Consider the following 23,336-nt stretch of genomic DNA (forward strand, 5'->3'; position numbering starts at 1 on the left):
GCTGATCATTTTATTAAAGAAAGAATTTAGACCGTTTTTAACTCTTTGTGTTCATTTGACTTTGACCTGAAGCAGACTGAGTTTTGGACCCAGATTACTCCGCGAAGCTCCTCACTATGGCAGCCGTAATGCTCTGACAATCCATCAAAACATTTTTTAACAGATTTCTGCACGCCAAAATCGGTTCGAGGTCAGTAAGCACAACCAGAATTCATACATAAGGCGCACTCTCGATTTTTGAGAAAATTAAAGGATTTTAAGTGTGCCTTATAGTGTGGAAAATACGTTATACAGAAGAAAACAATATATCGCGATATATATCGTTACCGCACGTGCTTCAAATTATACCGCGATATGAATTTTAGGCCATATCGCTCAGCCCTACATGCACACCATCTCAGCTTCTTTTTTCCCTTATTTAGCTGCTTTATTATTTATTTATTTGGACTTTTGCGTCTCGTATTGTTTGCACCTGCTGTAAATACATGATTTGATCAGCTGGAAAACTCATAACATGGGTTATGTAACTGTAACAAGTTACAGTTCATGTGTTTCCTGTGTACATACCGTCTGTTGGGTGGTGGGGGGAAAACATAGGCAGACAAAACACACATAGCCTGGTAGTATGTGTTTGTCTCCTGATGAGTAGGTGGAGATGAAAAACAGACCCATTGGGAAAATCAGTCAACAATACGCTGTGTTAGATGGGCGGCTGTCTGTCATGGCCGCAGTGACTGCTGGGGAATAAAGGACATGTTTTGTCATTTCAAAGCAGCTTAGTGTCAGTGCTGCCAAGTTGGAGAGCATCCAGGGAACGAGCTTCTCTGAGCAAAAGTCATTCATAGTTTGAAAAAAAAACAAAAAAACAACCCACACACAAAAATTTAATTGGTGAAATAATCCAGCTTTCTGTTTAAATTAGACAAAATAAATCTGTTGAACCAAGAGAAAAAAATCTATTTCTCTGTGATTGTTCACTCATCAAGGTCACAACATCACAGCCACTATTTATTAAAAATAATTTTGTAATGAAGTTGCTATAAACGTAAGCAAATAATTATAAAACACAAGTCAGATCTCAGTGTAGGAGTTACTTGTTTCATAGGTGCGAGGCCGGTGAATGTTGTGCATGCCTTTCTCCACTCCACTCCAAGTGACACTTCAAATAAAGATGTACCAAGTTCTCCTATGTCACAGGTCTGTTTATAGATGAGGAAAGTTGAAGCCAAGTACTGCTAATCCCATCACGGTACACTGATCTTAAGCGGCTCACCTGAAGCAGCACTTGTGTAAAACTGACCTGTATTTGTTGGGCTTTGCCCTGTCCTAGAGCTATTAATCACATTGAAAACACGCATAATTTGACTTGGCTTGGATTGAAGTAATTTGTTAAATTTTCTTGTAGCATTCAGTTTTACCAGCTCAGATCTGAGTGAATTTTATTTGACCCAATAATTTCCCACATGGCATCACAAAAAACTAAGCCAACGCCTGCCTTTTTTATTTTGAGTTTATTCATAATTGTAGCAAAGATCAAACTTTAAAACTAGATGATGATAATAACAGGGAGTGTAGTAACACAAATGTTAACTTTTGTATTACACTGGTGTAATCTTCTAAGCAAAGTGCGTATAGAAACAAGTCTTGGCACTAGGCAGTCATCTTGGCAGCACCTCTGGGCAGTTCTTTAGGTAATTAGTGTTGAGCCCCGGGAGAGACATAACTTCATTTTCAGTGGTAACCAATTAAATCTCAAAACCATTTCACAAGTATGCTGAAATTTCCCCAGAATAAGTTTTTGAAACTTTTTATCCATGTAGGTTTTACTTAATGACACTGCTGCTTTTTGGCTTCATTAGTGGCTCAATCCAGACGGCTGACGCAATCAAGCTCTGTAGCCAACAGGACTGAACAGTTGCTATAGTAATACACCTTATCCAATAGTTGGTGAAGAAATTCCATAAGCATACTTCCATGTATCTTTGCTATGATAACATATAGATATGTCTGCTGCCACACATGTGAAACTGTCACCTGTTGATTGGCTGTTTAAGATCAGAATTATCACCATATCTGCTGTTATGAAACTGTTATTAGACATATCAGGCAGTATCTTTGGCATTGTGTCTGTACAAGGGTTTTGTTTGAAAAACTATGGCTGTGTCTGACTTCCTGACCTCCTTACCTGCTCTGCAGCTTGACTTGGGTTTTGTTAAAGACAAACACAGTGCCAATTTAAGTGTCATGAATGCCCTTCTGAAACACACCGCCGTGTGAAGTTGCAAGCATTGGCTTGGCTTGAGTGGATGTGATGATCTCTGGCTTTGATGCAGGCCTGGTGTATTTCTGGGGTCAAGGAGGGTCCACTAAGTAAGCAGTTCACAGCAAGTTGGGGTTACAGGGTTACACAGAAAACTGGAGCCTGGAAGGTCCGCCAGCAACTAACCGTCAGCTAGAAAGCTTCCTGTGTGTACACAATTGTTCTGGTGGTCCTCCTTCTGGGCAAGGGATGAAACCTCACCAAAAATGTAATAGAAATATTTTGGCTAGCACCAACAGGATAATGCATAACCCTCGTAATGTAGTCATGCATAAACTATATGCAGACCTCACTTGTGCTTCATCAACCCCAAAGGCCCCTGGTGACTCACAAAAACCCCTGGGCTCAGCTGTGTGTTAATATATTGGCAGGTTAACAATTGCCTATTAGTGCTAAAAACAAAGTGCAGCTGAACTGATGGCTATGTTGATCATAAACCAAGGAATTAAAGTTTTGGACTAACAGGGCCAGCAGAACAACATTAAGATACTTCAAAGAAGTTTTGTTTTCCTTCTGGGGTGCTGGCCATATTGAGATTAAACAGATTTCTAAAGGCACAATCGGGACAATAAATATCTGAACATATATTACTTTTATCAGCTTCACTGAAGTTTCTATTACATGTTACAGCCATCCAGTGCATAAGTGACGATGTTCTCCCTTTTTGCAGGCTGGTGTCCTCTATCCATGCTGCCATGGCAACCACAGCAGGAGCTGTTGTCGTGTCATCGTGCTGCGGCAACGTCATTAATGACAGGTGAGACTTCATGTAAATAACCCCTTTAGTGAAACATTGGTTATCACTGGTAACACATGAAAGCAGCAGCTATGCTTCCTGGGCCTCCCTTTGGTGGGATCTGTTATTCCAAAGACTCGGGCCTCAATTTTGATTCACTGACTCAAACATAAATGTTAGTCACAGCCTGCTAACAGTGAACAAAGTTGCTTAATCTGTCTTAGAAGCTACACAATCTCGGCGTGCTTGTGAGGTGAAAATGCGAATAATCACTCGGCCCTAACACAGTTCGCTGAAGTCTTTGACATAACATTCGTGCTGTTAATTCTTCACGTTCTTCACACACACAAACAGTCTAAAGTGTGAACTTGCATACTCCACTATTAAAATAAATTGATCGACACGCTCCTCCTCGCTTTATTCAGAGACCTGTTTGTCTCCTCTTCTCCTGCGGTTACTGTTCCTTGTCCTGTCAATTCTAGATTGTATTAGGTAGTATTTTTCCTTTTGGCCCACTTAACTTATAGGTGCTTTTAAGTTTTTGTTTTTTTTTCGCAGCCGTTTTTAGTTAATCTGTGGCTGCCTGCTCACTTGACTGTTAGCGATACAACATCCTATCATTAACATAACCTTAGCTGCTGAGATTTCTTCTTCCTGTTTTTAGGTCAAAGATATAAAGTCCATTATTTGGGTGTTTTAGTGTAACTGGGAAACTGCAAGCTTGTCATCCAGGAAATAGAAGCAGCATTGCTGTCCTGAGGGTTAAGCAGAAATGTTAAGAGGACTTTTTGTTGCATCCCATCTGAGTGATAGCTCTTACCTTTAACGGCTCTGCTCATTCAGCAAAGCGTCTGAAGACTAAATGCGCTAATCTGTGATGTCGGAGGGGTTGTTGCACCAGAGCCTCATCAGCACATATTTAAATGGTTTTATTTTATTGGGAATTGGTTATAAATCAGAAGATCTGGTACCTACGCTGCGATTATAGCATGAAACACTCCCCCTGCTGCTGAATATGATGCAAGCAGTCATGTAATGTTAAAGATTTTCAGACTAACTTCCTTTGTGATTGATAGGTCAGTATCTTTCCTTGGGCAGCAGTCTGCCCGTTTCTCTTATTGAACCAGTTGCTTTCATGCTGCCTCCACATCAGCCAGCTGGCAATGAGTTACTGTTAGCGTTAGCACTGGCCACTCTGTGCAGCTGAGGAAAGTGTGACGCTAGGTTAATGCCAGCCTATTAATCCTTCACTGAGTCAGCGACCAGACCCTGGCAGTCCCAGTTTCAGACTGCTAATCTCTTGCGCCCCCCCACTCCAAATCACCCACAGAGCTTAATTCCTCCACAACGCTGCTCAGTTCTGCTGTCCTGTGACGTGCGCTCAACCCGGGGGCTTATACTCCAGAGTTAGACCCACAAATACTCTAATTCTCCATCGCAACCTGTCCCTTCTTTTAGCCTTTAGTGGTTAAGTTGCAGAAATGGTGGTGTTCACTGTATAAACTGCAGTAGAACCACTAAAGTAGCTCAAACGCACCTGATTCGCCAGACTCTAACATTAGCTCCAAATAAAGTGGTTAATATGATCTGGCAAACACTGTGTATCTAATTACTTGTGCTTTTTCCCTCATTTAACAATATTTTCTATACTTTATATTTGAGAGACAAACAAAATTAGGAATGCACTGAGCTATAGGGCTGCCTTGAAAGCCATTTCTTTGTTGTAATCTATAATAAACAAAGCTTCATTTAGTGGTGCAAATGAGAAGGCCAGTGCTTTTCTTGTTGTTATTGCTGAAACAGTCTGAGCAGTCCTGCATACCGCCACCAAGGCTGGAGATGACCACCACTCTAAAAATGAGTAAAGACACAAAATGTTTAATTATGCCCTATCTTGGAATGGCAAAGATTCCTTCCAAGAATTCTTGGATCCAGGCCTGAATTCAGATCAGCTCACAAAGTTAATAATTTCTAAGCTCCGTCAAACCAGAGCCATTGTAGAAGTTTAACATGTATGTGTCCATATCTGTTTAAATAATCGTGCTAATAAACAGGTAGGCAAACAGAGCATAAGAACAAAAATAACATAAGCACCTGAGGACGGTGAAATTCTTATTTATCTTCTATTATTATGCGAGTTACACCAATGAGAACCTATACAGCAAGAGACCAGGCAGTTCTGTTTTATGTATGTCTGGGGGACTAGTGCTTTCTTTTGTGTTATTTAATACAGAAAGTACATACATTACAGAATCAGCTCATGTAGCCTTCCTTCCTCCCTAAGCTGTTTGTTGTGCCTTACTGTTCTTAATCTCCATCCACTGACCTTAAAAGCTAGAGAAGCCAGTGAGAGGTCAGGGGTCAGTAGCTCAGCTTTACCCTGCAGCTTCACTCCTTTCTGTCCACATAATTAACCATCACAGTAATCAGTGCTCATTAGGCTACTGGAGCTATCCAAGCTGTTGATTTTACTGTACTTACACAAGCTTGTCTTAAAGCTTTCCGATGCTTTGCACAGGACAGAGGGTGGTTAAAAAAAGTGCAGGTTTTTATTTAAATCTACTGAAAGTAAATGTCTTGTTTTGTTTTTTTTACATGTTTTTTTCTAGGACTGTGCTGTGATAGTGCCTAGGCCTCCTTCTGTTCTATATTCACTGCCCACTGTAAAGGTTAAACCCAGCATTAGCAAGGTGTACCTAATAGAGCAGAAACGTTCCTCAAAGATGTTGGTCCATAATGAAATGATAACATCACACAGTTGCTGCAGATTTGTCAGATGCACTTCTAGGATGTGACTCTACTATTCCACCACATCCTAAAAGTGCTCTATTGGATTCAGATCTGGAAACTGTGGAGGCCATTTGATTACAATAAACTCAATGGCATGTTCAAGACACCAGTTTGAGATCATTTGAGCTTTGTGACACAGCATCTGATTTTGCTGGAAGCAGCTGGATTTCCTGGATTTTGCTGGAAAATTAGTGTGTTGTGGTTGTAAATGGATGGGACATGGTCAGCAGCAATACTCAGCTGGGCTGTGGTGTTAAAACAGTGCACAATTGGTACTAAGGGGCCCAAAGTCTTCCAAGTAAATATCCCCCGCACCATTGCACCAATAACTACACCACAAAGTCAGTTAAATCACCTTTCGTTCCTACTCCATTTGGATCAACTAGGATTTTCCTTTAGGTAGTAGTATCTGTTACTGGGCACTTTTTTTTTTTTTGGTACCTACTCGACTGGGATTCCAAGCTCCCTGAGTTAACGCCGCATTTCTATAACAACCCCACCCACATTGAGGTGGCACTCAATTGTAATTACTGAAACTGAGCTGAGTTGAATCTGGTCTTTAAGTCTGACGTCATTAGCCGTTTCCGGGTCCAAACTCCACTTCAGGTCCCAAAGTCAAACGAACACTGACATCACTGAAAGTTAAAAACGGTCTAAATTCTTTCATCTTTAATAAAATGATCAGTGTGGCTGCTCAACTGGGTAATTACGTTTAACATCCAGGCATCCATGAAAACAGAATTTATGAAATTTAATGGGGTTAGAAGTTAGCAGGAAGTTAGCTTGCTAGTTTCCACCCAAACATAATATACTACGTTCTGACTTGGGGATTTCTAAAAATATTGAAATATACAGCTCTGCTATCACTTCCAACATAAATGAAGACAGGAAACTAAACAGCAGTGACATTTGTAGGGTTGCTACGTGGTGGCTAGCTACATAGCTATGGTTAGCATAATGCAGTATAAACACACTTGAGGATGAACTCTGACTTTATTCCACTTGATAAAAGTTAATGCGAGGGTTCCCGAAGGTTAGGGACAAAAGCAATCGCATGGCAGGATGCTGTAAACGGACCAAACTTCAGTCAGGAGAACAACTGAGATAATCCATCCATAATACGAGGTTAGTCATTAATATACTGCTGCATGGGCTGGGCTGTACTTACATTGTAAGGTTTTAAAACTTGAGCTTTAAAATGAACAGTGATAATAAAAACCAAGAGAGGCCGACAGTGATCACTGCCCTTTTTAGGACTTGTTGAGATTAAATAGGACAAGATACAAAGCATTAAAACATGTTAAAAACACAACAGCCTTAATAAACATAGAGTAGTTTGGTCCCAGAAACAGGGTTCATATGTCATCACTTAAATATCGGATAGAGTCAAGTTGAATTGGTGTGAGTGGAAAAGAGCCATAAATGTGCTGAACTGCAGCCATGATATTTGTGTAAATGAGCAGCTAAATGGGTGCTCCTAACAAAGTGACCTGTGAATGTAAGACTGGTAAATGATTAATATGGTTTTATAGTTCTGGTAAAGATTTTTTCATGATTTTTATATAAATAAATCAAACATACACGGGTCATTCCATAAAAAACATTTAAAGCCTTCCACCTGACTCCCTTAGGATCAGGCAAGATTTTTTTTGTTGAATTTTATAAAGCCAAGCAAAGTTTTACTTTTATATTCTGAATATTTTCCACATTACAGACTCTCAGACTGCAAAGGCACGAGTCTGTATTTGACTTTTTCTTTTTTCTTTTTAAATATACCTCAGTTTCTATAGCTTCTTAAGCAAACTGTGCAGTCATATAACATTTTCAGGTCTGAAAAACACACTTAAGATTTAAACTTTAAAATCTAGCCATATCAGTTTAATACCCGTTACAAACAAAAGTAAAATTAATGTACTTGTTCAGCACTTTTTTTTTAAATTTCACTAGCCTGTGTCATGTAAAATTATAGTTTCAGTGGCAAAACTTCCTCAGTTTTGTGTCTATGTTGTAGAGAAATGGAGACAGACACTGATACCCTGGATGTTTAATGTGTTTTCAGATCATTCACTGGAGAAAATGTCAAAAAACTCACTCTGTGTAAACTTTCAGGTATCATATCACCATGTAAAATAGGCAATTGGTCAAAACGAGTTGCATCTCATGAAAGGTCTTTTTTTTTTTTTTTTTTTTTTTTTTTTTTTTTTTTAACCCGCATTGTGATAGCAGGCTCAACTTCTTAATAATGAGTATTCATTTATTTGAACATCATGGTCATCCATTTTCGATAGAGGCATTCCTGTGGGTGATTCTGCTGTTAGTTGTAGACACTGATAACAATTTTATTTTGTCTTCCTCAGGCACTGGCTGGCCACCTACTTTGTCATCTGGTACGGTGTCCCCTACATGACGTACGACATCTTTGCCATGTACCTCAGTCACTACTACCGCTTCCACATCAAAGGGCATGAGGACTACAAGCGGCATTCACTGAGGACCATAAACTCCTTTGTCCGTAAGGAGTTCCTGCTGGTCCTGCATCACATCGCTCTGCTCACCATCCTGCTGCCTGTCACACTGGTGAGGAGGGCTGATGGGGAAAAATTAGGGAGGGGCTGAGATGGCATTTAGTACCACAGATAAATAATTAAGATAACTAATACATGCAAGTACTATTAGTGATAGACTGCTAGATTTGTATATGTGATAATTTAAGGAATATACAATTAGCTTAGGAATATATATAATTAGCTCTTTTCCAACACAATGCTACCTCAAAGAGAAGCCAAACTTATAAGACACACCTGGATTCATATCTGTGAGAAATAGCCCCTCAGTATCATCTGTTAACACTTCTTTTGCTTGTAGACCCATTTGATAGCATATCACAGCACCTGAACCTAGCATGGGGTCTGTAGTTTTTGTGTTTTGCAGAAAGCCCCACTTGTATGTAGCTTGCCTCTATCAACAAAGAGTCTCACTGCCTCTGGTTCAGATTGAACGTTTGGTAGGCCATGTATCTGTCAGAATGGGTGTGTATTCTTTTTTTTTTTTTTTTTTTTTTTTTTAAACAAGAGCCTCTTTAGCTTCCTCATCACCATGTTAAGTCACTGCATTGGTTAGTGACACCGTGGGCATTTATATTTGGCGCTTGAGGTGTGCTGCACGAGCTTGCAACTTTTCCAGAGCACACTACTCAGAAAAACCTCTACATTGGTGCTGTGATTGTGATGGTGTTCCTTTTCAGACAGTGACAATGGCTAGCATAACCAGGTCAGTAGCATTGTGCAGTGGACTTTTGACATCCCTGGTCCAGCTGAAGCCATAAAACTATTAGCTTTTCCATAAATTACACTGATAGTTCTTTAAGTGCTGGGCATCTGCACTGGTGTCTTCTTCACCCTGAGTCAGGGCCTCTGCTGTGTGCTAATATAGTAAGTTCAAATTTCACTCATTAACTTCTGTGCAGGTGCACTAATAATGAATGTTTGACACAACATCCTGATCCACCTGAAATGTGCGCCAGTTTGCACCTCAATTGCAAACTGAAGCACAAACCACCTGGGAGGGAAACATGAGAAGGGCATGAAAGGCTGGAACTCACCATTTAGCAGACTGACCTTTCAAAGTAAGAGCGAGGACATTGTTCAGTAGTAAAGTCTCATAGGGGTTAAACAAGTACAATTAAAACATGCAAAAAATGAGTGGTCAGAGATACGTTGCCTGTGAGTGGACTTTTTAAAGGAAAAATGGCATTTAACATATAATGACTTTATTCTTTTCCTGGTATTTTCCATAATAGAACATTTAATTCCTTATTGATGTAGGGAAATGGGCCATATTCAGTGATTTGAGGAATCCAGCTCTAAATTATTAATAAATCACAGAACTCATGTTATGTTTCTGTGAATTTAATGATGTTAAATGTGTTGTACTTTCAGTCAGGCATTAGTTTATTTCAGTGTAGCACTAGATTCATCTTAAAGGGGGTTAGTATTCTCTTTCAGTCTTCTTTAATAAGTGTTCACTGCCAGTAATACTTTATTACTGAGTACTCTAATGTTGTGCAGTGGTTTCAAATCAATTCTTGCCTTAAGCTGCATTATCTCCTAATGATTACTTAAGTGGTGGCAAAAAATAGATTTCATTCTGCATGTCCTTTTTTTTTTTTTTTTCAAACCTCAGTTGAAATAAATGGACAATAAATGGACAATAAATGGACAATAAATGGACTTCTGCTTGGAATTAAGAGGAAAAATGCACTTCATAATTAAAAAAAATTGCTTTGGAAAGTGGTTTGCAGTTATATCAAAGACGTGCGTCATCATGCTAATCCACCTCCACATAACATCTGTTATCTCACCGCTTTGTTAATGTACAGTAAACACTAGCTCAGAACTGCTGCACATGCTTTTAAGGCTGTTTGTTGCTTATGGAGTCAAGCAGACGTATAAACAAATTTTCAACACAACATTTTCATACTTAACCAAACATCTGTGTCTTTTTGAATTCCCCGTAGTGGCGTCTGAAAGCATCATTATCAGTAAAGCTGTGATGCAGAGTGCTTTACTTCCTCTTTAGAAGGACCAAGGAAACCACAGAAACAATGATGGTGTCAGTTCTGTTACAAATAGGTGGCTTAAACTAATTAAGAGTCCTTTCACAGGCCGTACTGAGTCAGTACTGAACAGCTTTTTATGTGACACAACAAAATGGAAATAATTGTAAAGAGTTACTGAAGCTGTTCCTAGATGCCTTTTGGGGAGTAAAAGATGTTGCTAATATTGAAGTTGGTAATGTTGAAGTTAAAGTTAAGTATAGTGGTGACTGTTGTGAGTGAATAGTATGTAAACCCAAATCTACAAAGCTAAGTCTGGGTGCAATATAGTCTGGTGAAAGGGTGGAGTGCCAAGTTATAAGTTAACACAAGCAAATATTGTTAGCCGGCTGCACCCATAAACTAATTTGTATTGCTATATTATACTGTGTGCAACTTCTTACATCTTACAGTTGGATAACTACCACCCATGTCACCACAACAAAAACTAAAACTAAAGACCTTTGCACACCGGACATGTAAAATCTGTGAAAAAGTTTCTCACTTTAAAAGTAATTTTTGAGACTCCCCTAATCTTAATACATTTTTGTGACATTTTTCTAATCCACATCTGACCAATCAGACTGCATTTGGGAACAAGTCCGCTATAGCTCAAAACCTGCACCAGTAGGGACTATACAATGAGATGGAAATGGTAGAATAATGCTGTTTTACCTCAGACACACAGCTAGATGCTGCTCCGGGTCGATCGACTCTATGAAATGAGTTCTCTCCCTACTCACATGTGTTCTCACCTCTGCCAACAAGAGCTCAAACTGCCCCACTGACATCCTTCACCTTAAAACGCAATAAAAAGCATAAATAAGTAAGAAATACAAAACTAAATCAACTCTATTCATGAGCATTCTTTCCTAAACTCTACTACTTGAATAAACTCTTTGATCCATTCAGAGGATGCAGACCAGTTTCAATGTAGAACAAGTGCTTTTCCAGTGGGAATATGTAGCTGGGAAAGAAAGAACACCCAGCTAGTGATTATTGATTACTTTCTTTGAACAAATGCAAGCAATGTATTATTTGTCCTTTGCATCCTTGAATTGTGAGCGTTTCAAAGTGGTGACGTGGAATAGGAACGAAGGGTCTATTTTCTGTTGAAATATGAGTGTAAGGAGAACAATGGCAGCCAGGCAAAAATCTCTGTGCCATTTAAAAATACCGAGGCCTGTAAGACATATATAAACTGAATATATAGTGAATTATGGGTTATTGGAGGGAGCTGGCAGCTGACCAGAGGCTTTCAATGCAGTTGTGACTGGCAAACTTCTGAACTTTTAAACTTGAGTCCACTTTTCAACAGCCTGAATTGGTCAAAAGATAAGATAATATAAGACGTTATTGAGCCCACGGCAGGAAAATTTGTGATCACTATACAAGTAGTCTTCGGGAATACGTCCTGGCTTCCTGAAGGATTATTTGGATGTTTCTGCCTTTTTCTCCATTGTCCGTCAACATGATCCCACACTGCTGCAGTAATTTTGAGGTCTGGGCTCTGGGGGAACCAATCCATGACGGGTAGTGTTCCACTGCGTGTTTGTCTATTTGCTTTTACTCCATTTGCAGTGTGTTGTCAGACTGAGAAATGAAGCAGCTGCCACTGTTTTGTAATTTCCAGGTAGTGCTGCATGGTGCATCAGATTTTGCCAGTACTTTTCCTTTTTCATAAATCCGTCCATTTTGAGAAAATCCTCAACACCACCGGCTCAAATGCAACCACAAACCATGGTAGAACCTCCTGTTTTACAGATGGCTGTAGACACTAACGTCTCTCCTGACGTCCTCCAAAAATTTCACATTTAGATCCTTCACTCCACAAGACCTGTTGTCATGGCTGCAGTTTTTTCCGCCTGACACTTCTTCTTTTTAGCTCTTTGGGAATCACCTTGATGCTTTAAAAATGCTTTTTATATCTGTGAAACTGTTTAATCGCATTTTTTTCAAACTATGAAACTAGTTAGTTCATTGCTTAGTTGACTGTTATGTGTGGACATATCACTGATTCAGTCCTTGAATTAGGTGCTTTTTTTGTGATCAAATGATTTGGATGTCAGTGTTCAATGGCGTGATAAACAAAATAAAAAATAAACACATTGCTCTGTTACTCGGTCTTTTATAAGGACTGAGTGGGGAAAAAAGCAGCCAATGTCCAAAGAAAATAACTATTCTTTAAGACCACTTTAAAAATGACAAGATAGCCTGCCTACTACAAAATATAATGAAATGATGAATGAGATTCGACCCCACTCTGTCACTGGAAGTTTAAAAATTATTTGCAAAGTATAAGGAAACATTCCTGTTATTTCTGACCATTTAATAAACAAAATTAGGAATTTTGTTGGAATAAATGTCAAGGATTGTTTTTTTGTTTTCTTTTTCTGTATAAACATTTGAATTATGTTGCGCAGGCTCTTTCTCCAGACTCCAGAGTTTACAGAACATGTAACATTGCCACTCTCTTTTCCAAGTAGTATCCCAGGTTAGCAGGCCAGGTGCAGTGGAAACCCAAGCCTTTGTTTACAGTGGCTACATGAGATCACATTACCTTACATTATTCAGCTCCAGCTGCAGTCATCCTCCCGCTTCTCTAAACTCTACTCACCTCCCTTTTTGTTTATCCGGTTCCCTCACTCATCAGCACCATGCTACTTGGGCCTGCCCATGTAATACGTGAGCTGGTAGAGTTTTCTCAGCAGGCTGAGTGCAGGAGGAAGAAGAGCATTTCATTTAGGTGTACCAGTTTAAGTGTCTAGTTTTTGTGTGTTATGGCTACTGGCCTGGCATGGTTAGCCTGTACTGTTCTTGTTTTGACAGGTTATGACATGTCATGCATGAAAGCTATTGCATCAGCAAAAATGGCAGTGTGATAATATCGGTGTGTAAAGACTTTACTAGGGTGGCCATGGAGGTATATCACAATTAGTAGTTTTTTCATCTGTTTAACATAATAATGCCATCTGCATTTTATTTACTAATGAGCAGTTTCCTTGCTTCTGTTCCGAAGGGACAACCACCTCTAACCAGCAAGCCCTGGCCCTTCCTGTCTAGTTTCTTTATCAACAGGCAGACAGATGGTGGTGGTAGTTCCTCTTCTTCTCTGGATATTCGCTGTGAGCTTCACGAGTAGTGTAAAGTGTGTCAAATTTATTATGGAAAGCCTGTTGTGAACCTTAGTGCTTGGTACATGTTTGGTTGTTACAGAGCTCTCCCATAAGGTTCTGCCCAGAATCTAGTGAGTGATAAAGTCTCAGGTACCACTTAACAAGCAGCCTGCTTTGTGCTGTCCTCCAGATAAGAACACTATTGTCAAGCAGCCCGATGGTACTCGGGAGTCATGGAGACAAAGAAATTTGTGTCAAACTTTTTGAACTCTAAAATAGTGGAGATGAAAATGGAAAGGCTAAAAAAAATCTTCAATGCTTTGCAGCTACATGCTAGTCACTGTTAACCAGAAAATTCTGTTTGTTGTTACTGGAAACTAAACTCTTTCTCTTCTTATTCACACTATAACCAGGGTTTGCCTCTTATTTGTATTTAATTTTATTTAACTTAATAACAGTACAGTACTCTGTTTTTGGTAACCATTGTCCCTGATGTAAATATGTAAAAATTGTGTACGTTTCTGTTTTGTGTCTTGTGTACTGTTTGTTTGTATTTGTCTTTCTTGCTGCTGTTACACCCAAATTTCCCCTTGTGGGACAATGAAAGGATTATTCTATTCCATTCTATTCTATTCTATTCTTTTCTTTTCTGTTTGTACTGCACTTCCTGGAAACATTTGTAGAACCAGGAAACTTATCAGGTTACAGACAAGCTAACTCGCTGTAACGTAAAGGTTTACCTCCTACTTCTGAAACAGCTGGACTCAGTTTCTTAGACGTTCTCATCAAAATTAACATTATAGGAAGCCTACGTTCAGATGCAATTTTGGTTTTGAATCCAGTCCATCCCTGATTTATCTACTGAGATCAGGACAACTGTTTGGCAGTTATTAAATGTCTCTATTACATTTCGGAATAAGGATGTGAGTACCAAGAAGCACTTCTAGACTGTCGTAGTTTGCCATCATTATACTGTAGCCCTACATTTAAGCACGTAGGTTGATGTTGATGATGGTGCATTGTGTTGCAGGTGTAGTCATACAGCTTCTCTTGTTTCAAGTGCATTCACACACTCAGGCGCTTGTATGTTGTATGAAATTGTAGCAGGCACAATTATATCCTTTATAGCCAGTAGCTGTGTGAAAACTAGAGGCAGTGGATTTAGCAAGATGACGTTTTCAAAATGTTATCTACCAGTTAACTCCATACAAAGTGCAGTAAATAAGAGTTTCTCATCCTTGGCAGGAAGATTGTTCCAGGCATGTCTGAGAACTTTCACAAAGAAAGTCTCACTATCTCACTGTCTTTGTAACGCTAGAATCAAAGTCAATGTATCAGATTTGACTAGTGATTCCATACATGCAAATTTTGTCTCTCTTGGCATTAATATTAAAGTTATTTTAAATGATGCTGCCCGGATGAGTGCCTGGAGGTTTTACTGAGATGGTTGACACATGGAAAGATTTTTGTTCTAGAAGGACTTTGCCCCAAACTGATGGTGTAATTTTGAAATCCGGACTATGGGAGCCAGACCACCTGTTGGAGGGCTTTTTGTCTTATTTCTGGTTGAATACAGTTTCTCATTTGTGACTAGTTCGAGTAATACTGTGTAACCTATAAGAATCTACACATCAAAAGGATATAGCACTTTAGGCAAAAAAGTTTTTTTTTTTTAGCATTACAGGCCTGGTGTTTGAGGGGGAAATACAGGCACAGTAATGTTGAAAGTGGCGTGTTGCATAAAGTTAACACACTTATGTCCACAGCCGCTGGGGTGGGATGAGGTAGCCAGGTAGTTTGGTAGGTGTGGTGTAAGGTTCCCCTCTGTGGTCTCTGTCATTGTTTTGTGGCCAGATGGCAAAGCCACGTCTGGAGCTGCTCATGCTTTATTTATTAACGGCACACAGAAAGCTGGGCTACCAGAGAGTGCTTGTCTTTTGTCTGGAGTCTCTTTATCCATCTAAACTGACTCATCTACTCTAGGGTGGCAGCCCCAACCACACGGGACTGTGCTGGTGGTCAGTATTTGAAAGCTTTGTTCATTTGTTATGTACAGAACATTACTTCCTCCCCTCCCTTTTTGGCCATCTTGAAATTGTGGTAGAGTAACATATGAACCGCTGGGGTTGTGGGATTGTACTAAAAAAATGGAGGAGGGTGCGATAATATTATCAGTTAAAAGGGTTTTCCTTTAGCCTCTTTAGTATGTAAGCTTTGAATTTTAACCTTAGACAGTTTAACCAGTTCAAAGTCACTTGCCGGGCTGGCTGCCCTCTCTTTGTTAATGAAAGCCCTAAATGAGGAAGGGGGAAAGTAAACTGATGACTACCGTGCCAGCCAGCATTGTTCTGCAGGTGTAAAAAATAAATAAATAAATAAATAAAACTGCATGACTGTTCTGGATATTCTTCAGCTACCTCTCTAGAAAGTACTAACGCGCCACCATCTCAAACCACACTACTGTGGTAGTCTTTGCTTGCCTTGGACATGTAGTTTGTTATATAATATTACTTGATAAATAATTTTTAAAAAGTGTGGTTTTACCTTCTCTCACTAATGGGTCTAATTGTTTAGGAAACACTTAAAGCACATGCTGCACCTCATAGTGGGACACGCTGTTATTATTAACAACCAAACCAATATCTGTTATTGTAGGATCTTTACTGTACAGTATAAGGTGACTTGTTGTGATTTAGTGCTATATAAATTCAACTGAATTGAACTGAATTGAACAAGGGTCTTCCCATTAGACCCATTAGACCTGTTGCTGCACCTGCACCGTCACTCTACAGTCTAGTTTTAGTTTTATTATTGTTTTTCAGGGATCATGCACAAAAACATTCACCTGATTTAGCTTTTAGCTTATGTACTTCCTGGACAGGTACACACAGGGTTAAATAGGCTATAAAACAGAAGTATATATCCAAGATATAAGATAAAAGTCAAGTGATATAATCAAATACACATACACAACCTAAAACCTCTCAACCTTACCTACACCCACAAAAAACATACACATTGTAAAACCTTGCTATGTTAAAGCATCCTCCCATTTAATACTATGGAAGAAGTTCAGGATTGTCATTATATTATTATTTTGTAATTATGCAGCTTTCCAGTAGCTACAGAATTTCAGGCACCTATGATAAACCTGGGTTTAAATTCAAACTCATTTTTGGCACATGCTGACTTTTAGCACTTTACACACAACAGCCCAAATCACAAAGTGCTTTTGCACCATGAACTGTGAGGAATTAGGTGAAGAAATAATGAATCCAGTCAGTTTTCTCTTCCTGGAGCTTTTGGCTGTTTATCTAACAGCAGCACTTGAAGGCTAGGGTGATTACAGTGAGCCATTTGGGGATTTAGGTCTGTCTCAGGTGCACCAAGCCTTTAAAGAGCTGCTGCTGAGCGATAACTAAAGAAAGATTGTTTAAATCTGGTCAGAGCCTTCCTGCTATAACAGATCCATGCTGATCTAGCGTCCTTCCGTAACGGACTGAAAAATACTAAAAACACTAAATAAAGAGAATATAAAATGAAAAATGTATAAAAATTATTATAGAAAGATACAGAAGCAGTGCTAAGACTATTTTTAGTAAAATAACAGAGGAAAAATTATTACTTATAAACAAATATTTTATGGTAATTAAGAGGAACATGAGGGTGGCTGAAAGCAGCTCCAGTCCAGCTGTATGAGTCAGTGTAAACACATGATTAAAGTCTGATATTTTCCTTGTCTTTTCAAGCATTTTTCCGCTGAGACTGTTCGAGAAGGTGTGTGTGTGTGTTTTCCATGCTTGCGCTTGTTTGCTCAGTCTGTGTGTGCTCTGTCTGCTCCTCAGTTCTTCAGAAAGGACCAGGGGGATTTCTTCATCGGCTGCTTGTTTCTAACAGAGCTCAGCACGCCCTTCGTGTCCCTGGGGAAGATACTTATTCAGGTGAGATGGCACATGCACATGAGCATTCACCTGAAACAAACTCTGAAGTCCTTTTCGTGGTAAATACGTATGTCTGTAGATATCATAGAGATGCAGATCTTTTGCTGTGTAGTAGCGGAGCAAACAAAGTTGTAAAATTATTTGCCAAACTTCTACTTCTGAGCAGGTTAGCAGCTGCAAATAGGCTCGGGCCTGCCCAGCTTTGCATTGCTGCAAGGAGTGCATTAATCCGGGGGCCAAACACAGCGCAGTTTTAAATAAAGTGAGCCAGACCAGTGAAGCTATTACTTTTTCTTTTTTTTTTCTCTTTTTGAAGACACCCTGGGATGTCTTAAGAGAAATAAGTATAATTTTTAAGTACACATCTCAGTTTTTCTATGTTATAAACAAATATTACTGTAGAAATTTAAGAAACCCACTATTTTATATTATATTAATAACAGAAATTCTGAGTAAAAAAGAGAACAGTGAAAAAGAAACGTTTCTGTTATGAAATTAAATACTAAGAACTCTTTTTTTTTTTTTTTTTTTTTCTATCTTACTTGGTTGCTTTGGCATAATGCACAGGCCACAGATGATGTCTTTGTAGGTAAAAATACAGTTAAAGACTTTATGCCCTCCTTTGACATATGGCAATAATTTGACAACTATCAAGTGGTAAAACAAACACCAGTTTACTGGTTAGTATAAACCTTTAAAAGTGGTTGCTAACACATAGACTAACATTATTATCTTTGGAGACGTGTGATTATTTGGCACTAAACTCCCTTTGACAAAAACCCCAAACTCTTCAACGGGAAAATCCATCCTCTGACAACAAAAAGAAGAACGCTTTGAATTTGCTGTGCAGTTTGAAGTAATGTTAAAATTCACACACAAAACTCACCAGTTACAAAAATATAAAAAAACATGAATGAACTCCATTGTTCACAGTAATTTAGAGAAGTAGACCAAAAGCAAGGTTTGTTGTTTGTCTTCTATTGTCTGGTTCACACAGGCCTAAAGACCAGTCAGGGACCCTCTCGATGCTCATAATCACCAGACACTTTGGTCATAGTTTGCATGAAGTATGCTAACTTGTCTGCAAACACTTGCCAACCTCCTAAGTGCCCGCACCTTTTGAAATGTGTTTATTTTGAAGGCCAGCAATCTGTTTCCAGTTTGCAGTTTGAACTTTTTCAACTTGCCCTATAGCTCGGTGGTTAGTTCACAAGTGTTTGTAGGCAAGTTATGGCTATACATATCATGCTTACTACGGGTCACCGTGAGAGTCTAATTTGACCTCGCAACAGCCAGCAACCACTTATGGAACATAAATTTCCCTCAGCAAGTGGAGGTTATATTTTATTTTATTTTTTATTGCAGTTTTTTAATTGTGATTTGTCTTCGATATTATTATAATTGTTTTTCTTCTGAATATAACCAAGCAGAAAGACTTTTGTGTGTAGTGGAATTTGTTTGAAGAGAATCTTTCACAGGTCACTCTAACATCTTCCCAGAATGTTTTAATCATTGTACCAAACACAGTCAACAGTGCTGAACAAAAATATGCATATTTAATAAGTATAAGGAGGAGAAAAGTGGAAGAATTCAAACACAGACAGTGGGCCATCGGATTCAGGCTTGAATAAAAACAAATGAAAACATGGTTTGACTAATAATTAGCTGCGGTTGAAGACAAAGGTCAGTGGTGATGGAGGAGACAGCCAGTCTGTCCCCGCTGGCCACTCATAACCGAATGAGTAAGGTTAATAATCAAAAGAAATAATGACCAGAAGGCACACAGTTGTAACATGCCACTCTTGAGTGAGTGATTTGTACTTGTGTACTTTTACAAAACGCAATCCTGTGGAGAAACCGTTTTTTTTTTTGTTTTTTTTTTTTAACTCAACTCATTCTTCTTGCTTCCTCCACGTCCGTAACATTGATTCATTAATGTTGAATTCTCTCGCAGCTGCTCTATTCCCATGTTGTTCCAGTATATTAATGACTAACCTGTATCGTGAATGGATTATCTCAGTTGTTCTCCTGACTGAAGTTTGGTCCGTTTACAGCATCCTGCCATGTGATAGCATTTGTCCCTAACCATCAGAAACCCCCTGTTAACTTTTATCGAGTGGAAAAACGTTAGCGTTCATCCTCCAGCTTCACTGTGTTTATGTTATGCTAACATAGCTGTGTAGCTAGCGATCACGTAGCACATCATTATATACCAGCTAGTACAACTTCAGTAACCCTACAAACGTCACTGCTGTTTAGTTTTCTGTCTTCATTTATGTTGAAAGTGATAGCAGAGTTGTACGTTTAATTTTTTAATTTTTTCAGAAATCTTTCAGTCAGAACATGCTATATCATGTTTAGGTGTGAACTAGCGAGCTAACTTCCTGTTAACTTCTAACTCTGTTAAATTGAATAAATTCTGTTTTCATGGATGCCTGGATGTTAAACTAATTGTTACACCTGGTAAAGCAGCAAAACTGATCATTTTATTACAGATGAAAGAGTTTAGACAGTTTTTAAACTCTCAGTGATGTCGCAGTGTTCCTTTGACTTTGGGACCTGAAGCGGACGGAGTTTTGGACCCAGATTACTCCGTGAGGCTCCTGACTACGGTAGCCGTAATGCTCAGACACCATCAAGAGGTGCGGCTTCGAAGCCTACCAAAGTCTGATAGATTTTTGAGCGCCGTGTACCACATAAAATCGGTTCGAGGTCTGTAAGCACAACCAGAATTCATACATAAGGCGCACCGGATTATAAAGCGCACTGTCGATTTTGAGGAAATTAAAGGATTTTAAGTGGCTTAAAAACAGAATAGCAAATATTAGATGACACTAGATCCCTAATTCAGTGTGCATAACAACCTCAAACATACACAGAAAAGGTTCCCCAACATTTTCAGATCGCTGTTATTCTGAAGAAATCTCTGTGTGCAACAGACAAAGTCACAAGTCAGCATTGGGTACCTGTGATCTTCAGGCTTTCAGGCAGAAATGCATTAAATGCAAACATGATTCTGTCATGGAAATCACTACATGGGCTCAGAAATCATTGACCATGAACACAATCTGCTATAAAATCCACAAATGGTACGTTTTCCCAGCTGAAATATTTCAAATTTTTTCTATGTTGTATTGTAAATAAAATCTGAGTGAATGATATTTGCATCCGAATTTAAACAGCATCCAGCTGTCCATGAATTAGCGTTGTTTTTCAGATAAATATTTATTCATCACTGTATTTTTTATACACTTAGACACACATAAATGTACGGTATATACAGTTTGATATGAACTTAAGCAAAACAGCCTTAGCTCTCTTAACCAAAACAAAGCCATTCATCTTTTCTCCAAACTGTTCCTGCACAGGTGATCTGCAGAGCACTGCAGCAGCAAAAACCCAAGTATCTCCATTTCATTTGGGATGTTGCTTGTCACTGTTCTATCAATAATTAAGCTGCATGGCTCACCAAAAAAACCCACATCAGTCAGCAGCATTCAGGCACCGCTTGCTCTCCCTGCCCCTGAATTGATCTGTTTCGGCTAATGTTCATTAGTTTCGCCATGCAAAGAGCTCTATAGCCTACACTTTAGTAAAAGGGCCCAGTGTCTTACAAACCATCCTTTCTAAGAATAGAAGAGCCTTACTGTGTAGCTCAGTGAAACCAGTGGACCGTGGACTCTCAGGTCTTTGCTGACATCTGGTGTCGGTGAGCAAAAAGAGCAGAGCAATTCTTCACTGCTGACCACTTTTAGACTTAGTCAGCACTAACAGAAACCGCACCAGACAGTTTTACTGCTCTCATCAGCAGTGCTGACTGCTGTTGTGTGGAAAAGGGAACATCCAGTCTTTCAAATTAAAGATGAGAAGATCCCAGATCATATGATTTTTGTTGTTGGATGTTATGGCCCTGTTTTCCTGTCTCAGTTTTCCTATCCCTTTGACTGAGAAAAATAATTATGGGATTTGGTGGGGTTTTGTTTTTTTGTTTTTTTTTGACAAAATGTAGTAACCTTCTCAACTACAAGTTAAGCTTTAACTTAACTTTAAGCAAGCAGCAGAAATGGAAAATATACAATAATAAAGTTTTCCTTATTTTATTTGCTTACTTCAATAATGGATGAAATGTATCAAAAGAATTAAGCAGCAGAATAATAAATTAAAACTACTAAGTAGATACTGTGGCTTAATTAAAAGTATAGTATATAATGTCTATAAAGCAAGCTCAGTCATTAGCATGGCTGAAGAGTGATAGGTTTAAGCTACAAACCTATTTGCTGGAACGTTCAAGATAATTTAATTACACAGCAGAGCAAGACACGAGTAGGCAAAGTTCTTTATGTTTCTCGTGCACGGGAGAGAACTGGGCAAACGCCGTTCCTTCGCACGACCCCAGTTGCTCTCATCTGCTCCCCCGTAACACTGCTCTTTTATTGTATTTATTTTACATTCATTCATTCATTCATTTATTTGTTCATTTCCAGGCACAACAAATACCTATATTGAACATAAAATGCACAAAACAAAAAACAAAAATTGCCTGAAAAAGGAGTGGGACGAAGAAAACTTATTAAATCCCACCCCTATACTCACTCATCAACAAAAAAACAAAACAAAACAATATACTTCCCGCAGCTACGCCCATTATTGCATACAGTCCCATCAACAGCCCCGGGCGCATACAAGCATCTAAACTGCAGCTCGCAAGCAACAATTAGAGCCTTCATAACTGAATACAGCATATATAAATTATAAATTACATTACCACAGGTAACAGGCAGTAATAACTACAAGTAACAAACACACACATACATATACATACATATATATCTACACACACATGTACATATATGTACATACATACGCACAGTCTTTTTTTTTTTTTTTTTTTTTTTTTTTTTTTGAATCCATACCAGCAATGGTAAGAGAACAGACATTACAGAGCACACTAAAAAACCATCATTGAGTATACTGTGACCAGACCAACTGTTTGTAGAGAAATTTAAATCTATGAATATTTTTGCATTGTTTCAGTTGTAAACTCAGACTGTTCCAGATTTTCACACCACATACAGACACACAAAAACCTTTACGGGTTGTTCGAGTTCTGGGTAATTTGAATTCTCCAAATCCTCTAACATTATAAACCTTTTCTCGAATTTCAAATCTAGTTTGTAAATTTGCCGGTAAAAGTTTAGTAAAAGCTTTATACAAAATTATGGATGTATTGTAATTAACCAGATCCTGGAATTTAAGTAACTTTGCCTGAAGAAAGAATTTGTGAGTATGATCTAGATAACCAGCCTTGTGAATTATACGCAGTGCTCGTTTCTGTACTGTGACTAATGGATTAGTTGTATTTTTATATGTGTTTCCCCACACTTCCACACAATATGTAAGATATGGAAGAACCAGGGTACAGTACAGAGTACGAAGTGCATCTTTATCAAGGAATTGTTTCACTTTGTTCAAAACTGCGAGGCTTCTGGAAATTTTGGTTTTTATGTGTCTGACGTGGGGTTTCCATGAAATTTTATTATCAATTACGACTCCCAAAAATTTGTTTTCACTCACATTATCAATTGGTACACCTTCAATGATAATTGGTAATTCTATATTATATTTAAAATTACCAAAAAACATTGCTTTAGTTTTATTTATATTTAATGATAATTTATTTATGTCCATCCATTTTTTTATTAATTGTAGCTCCCTGTTTACAGTCATTACAAGATCAGTATAATCATCGCTACTGAAAAATATGTTGGTGTCATCTGCGAACAGTATGAGTTTAAGTACTTGAGAAACATCAAAAATATCATTTATGTATACATTGAAA

The 23,336-nt window shown here is 38.6% G+C and overlaps 1 protein-coding gene across 1 annotated transcript in view; it reads left to right on the forward strand.

Moving 5' to 3' along the window:
• tlcd3a (TLC domain containing 3A) overlaps window positions 1-23,336 on the forward strand; it is a 53,109-nt gene that overhangs the window by 15,748 nt on the left and 14,025 nt on the right. The window contains exons 2-4 of the mRNA XM_085289746.1: window positions 2,991-3,077; window positions 8,204-8,423; window positions 17,402-17,497. Of these exons, the coding sequence (XP_085145872.1) occupies window positions 2,991-3,077; window positions 8,204-8,423; window positions 17,402-17,497 (403 nt within the window). The remainder of the gene's footprint in view (window positions 1-2,990; window positions 3,078-8,203; window positions 8,424-17,401; window positions 17,498-23,336) is intronic.

This window comes from Mchenga conophoros, linkage group LG10 (assembly GCF_057382185.1).
Source record: "Mchenga conophoros isolate Kocher_MC1m ecotype Shallow Benthic linkage group LG10, M_conophoros_male_GT1.1, whole genome shotgun sequence".
Lineage (NCBI taxonomy): Eukaryota > Metazoa > Chordata > Actinopteri > Cichliformes > Cichlidae > Mchenga > Mchenga conophoros.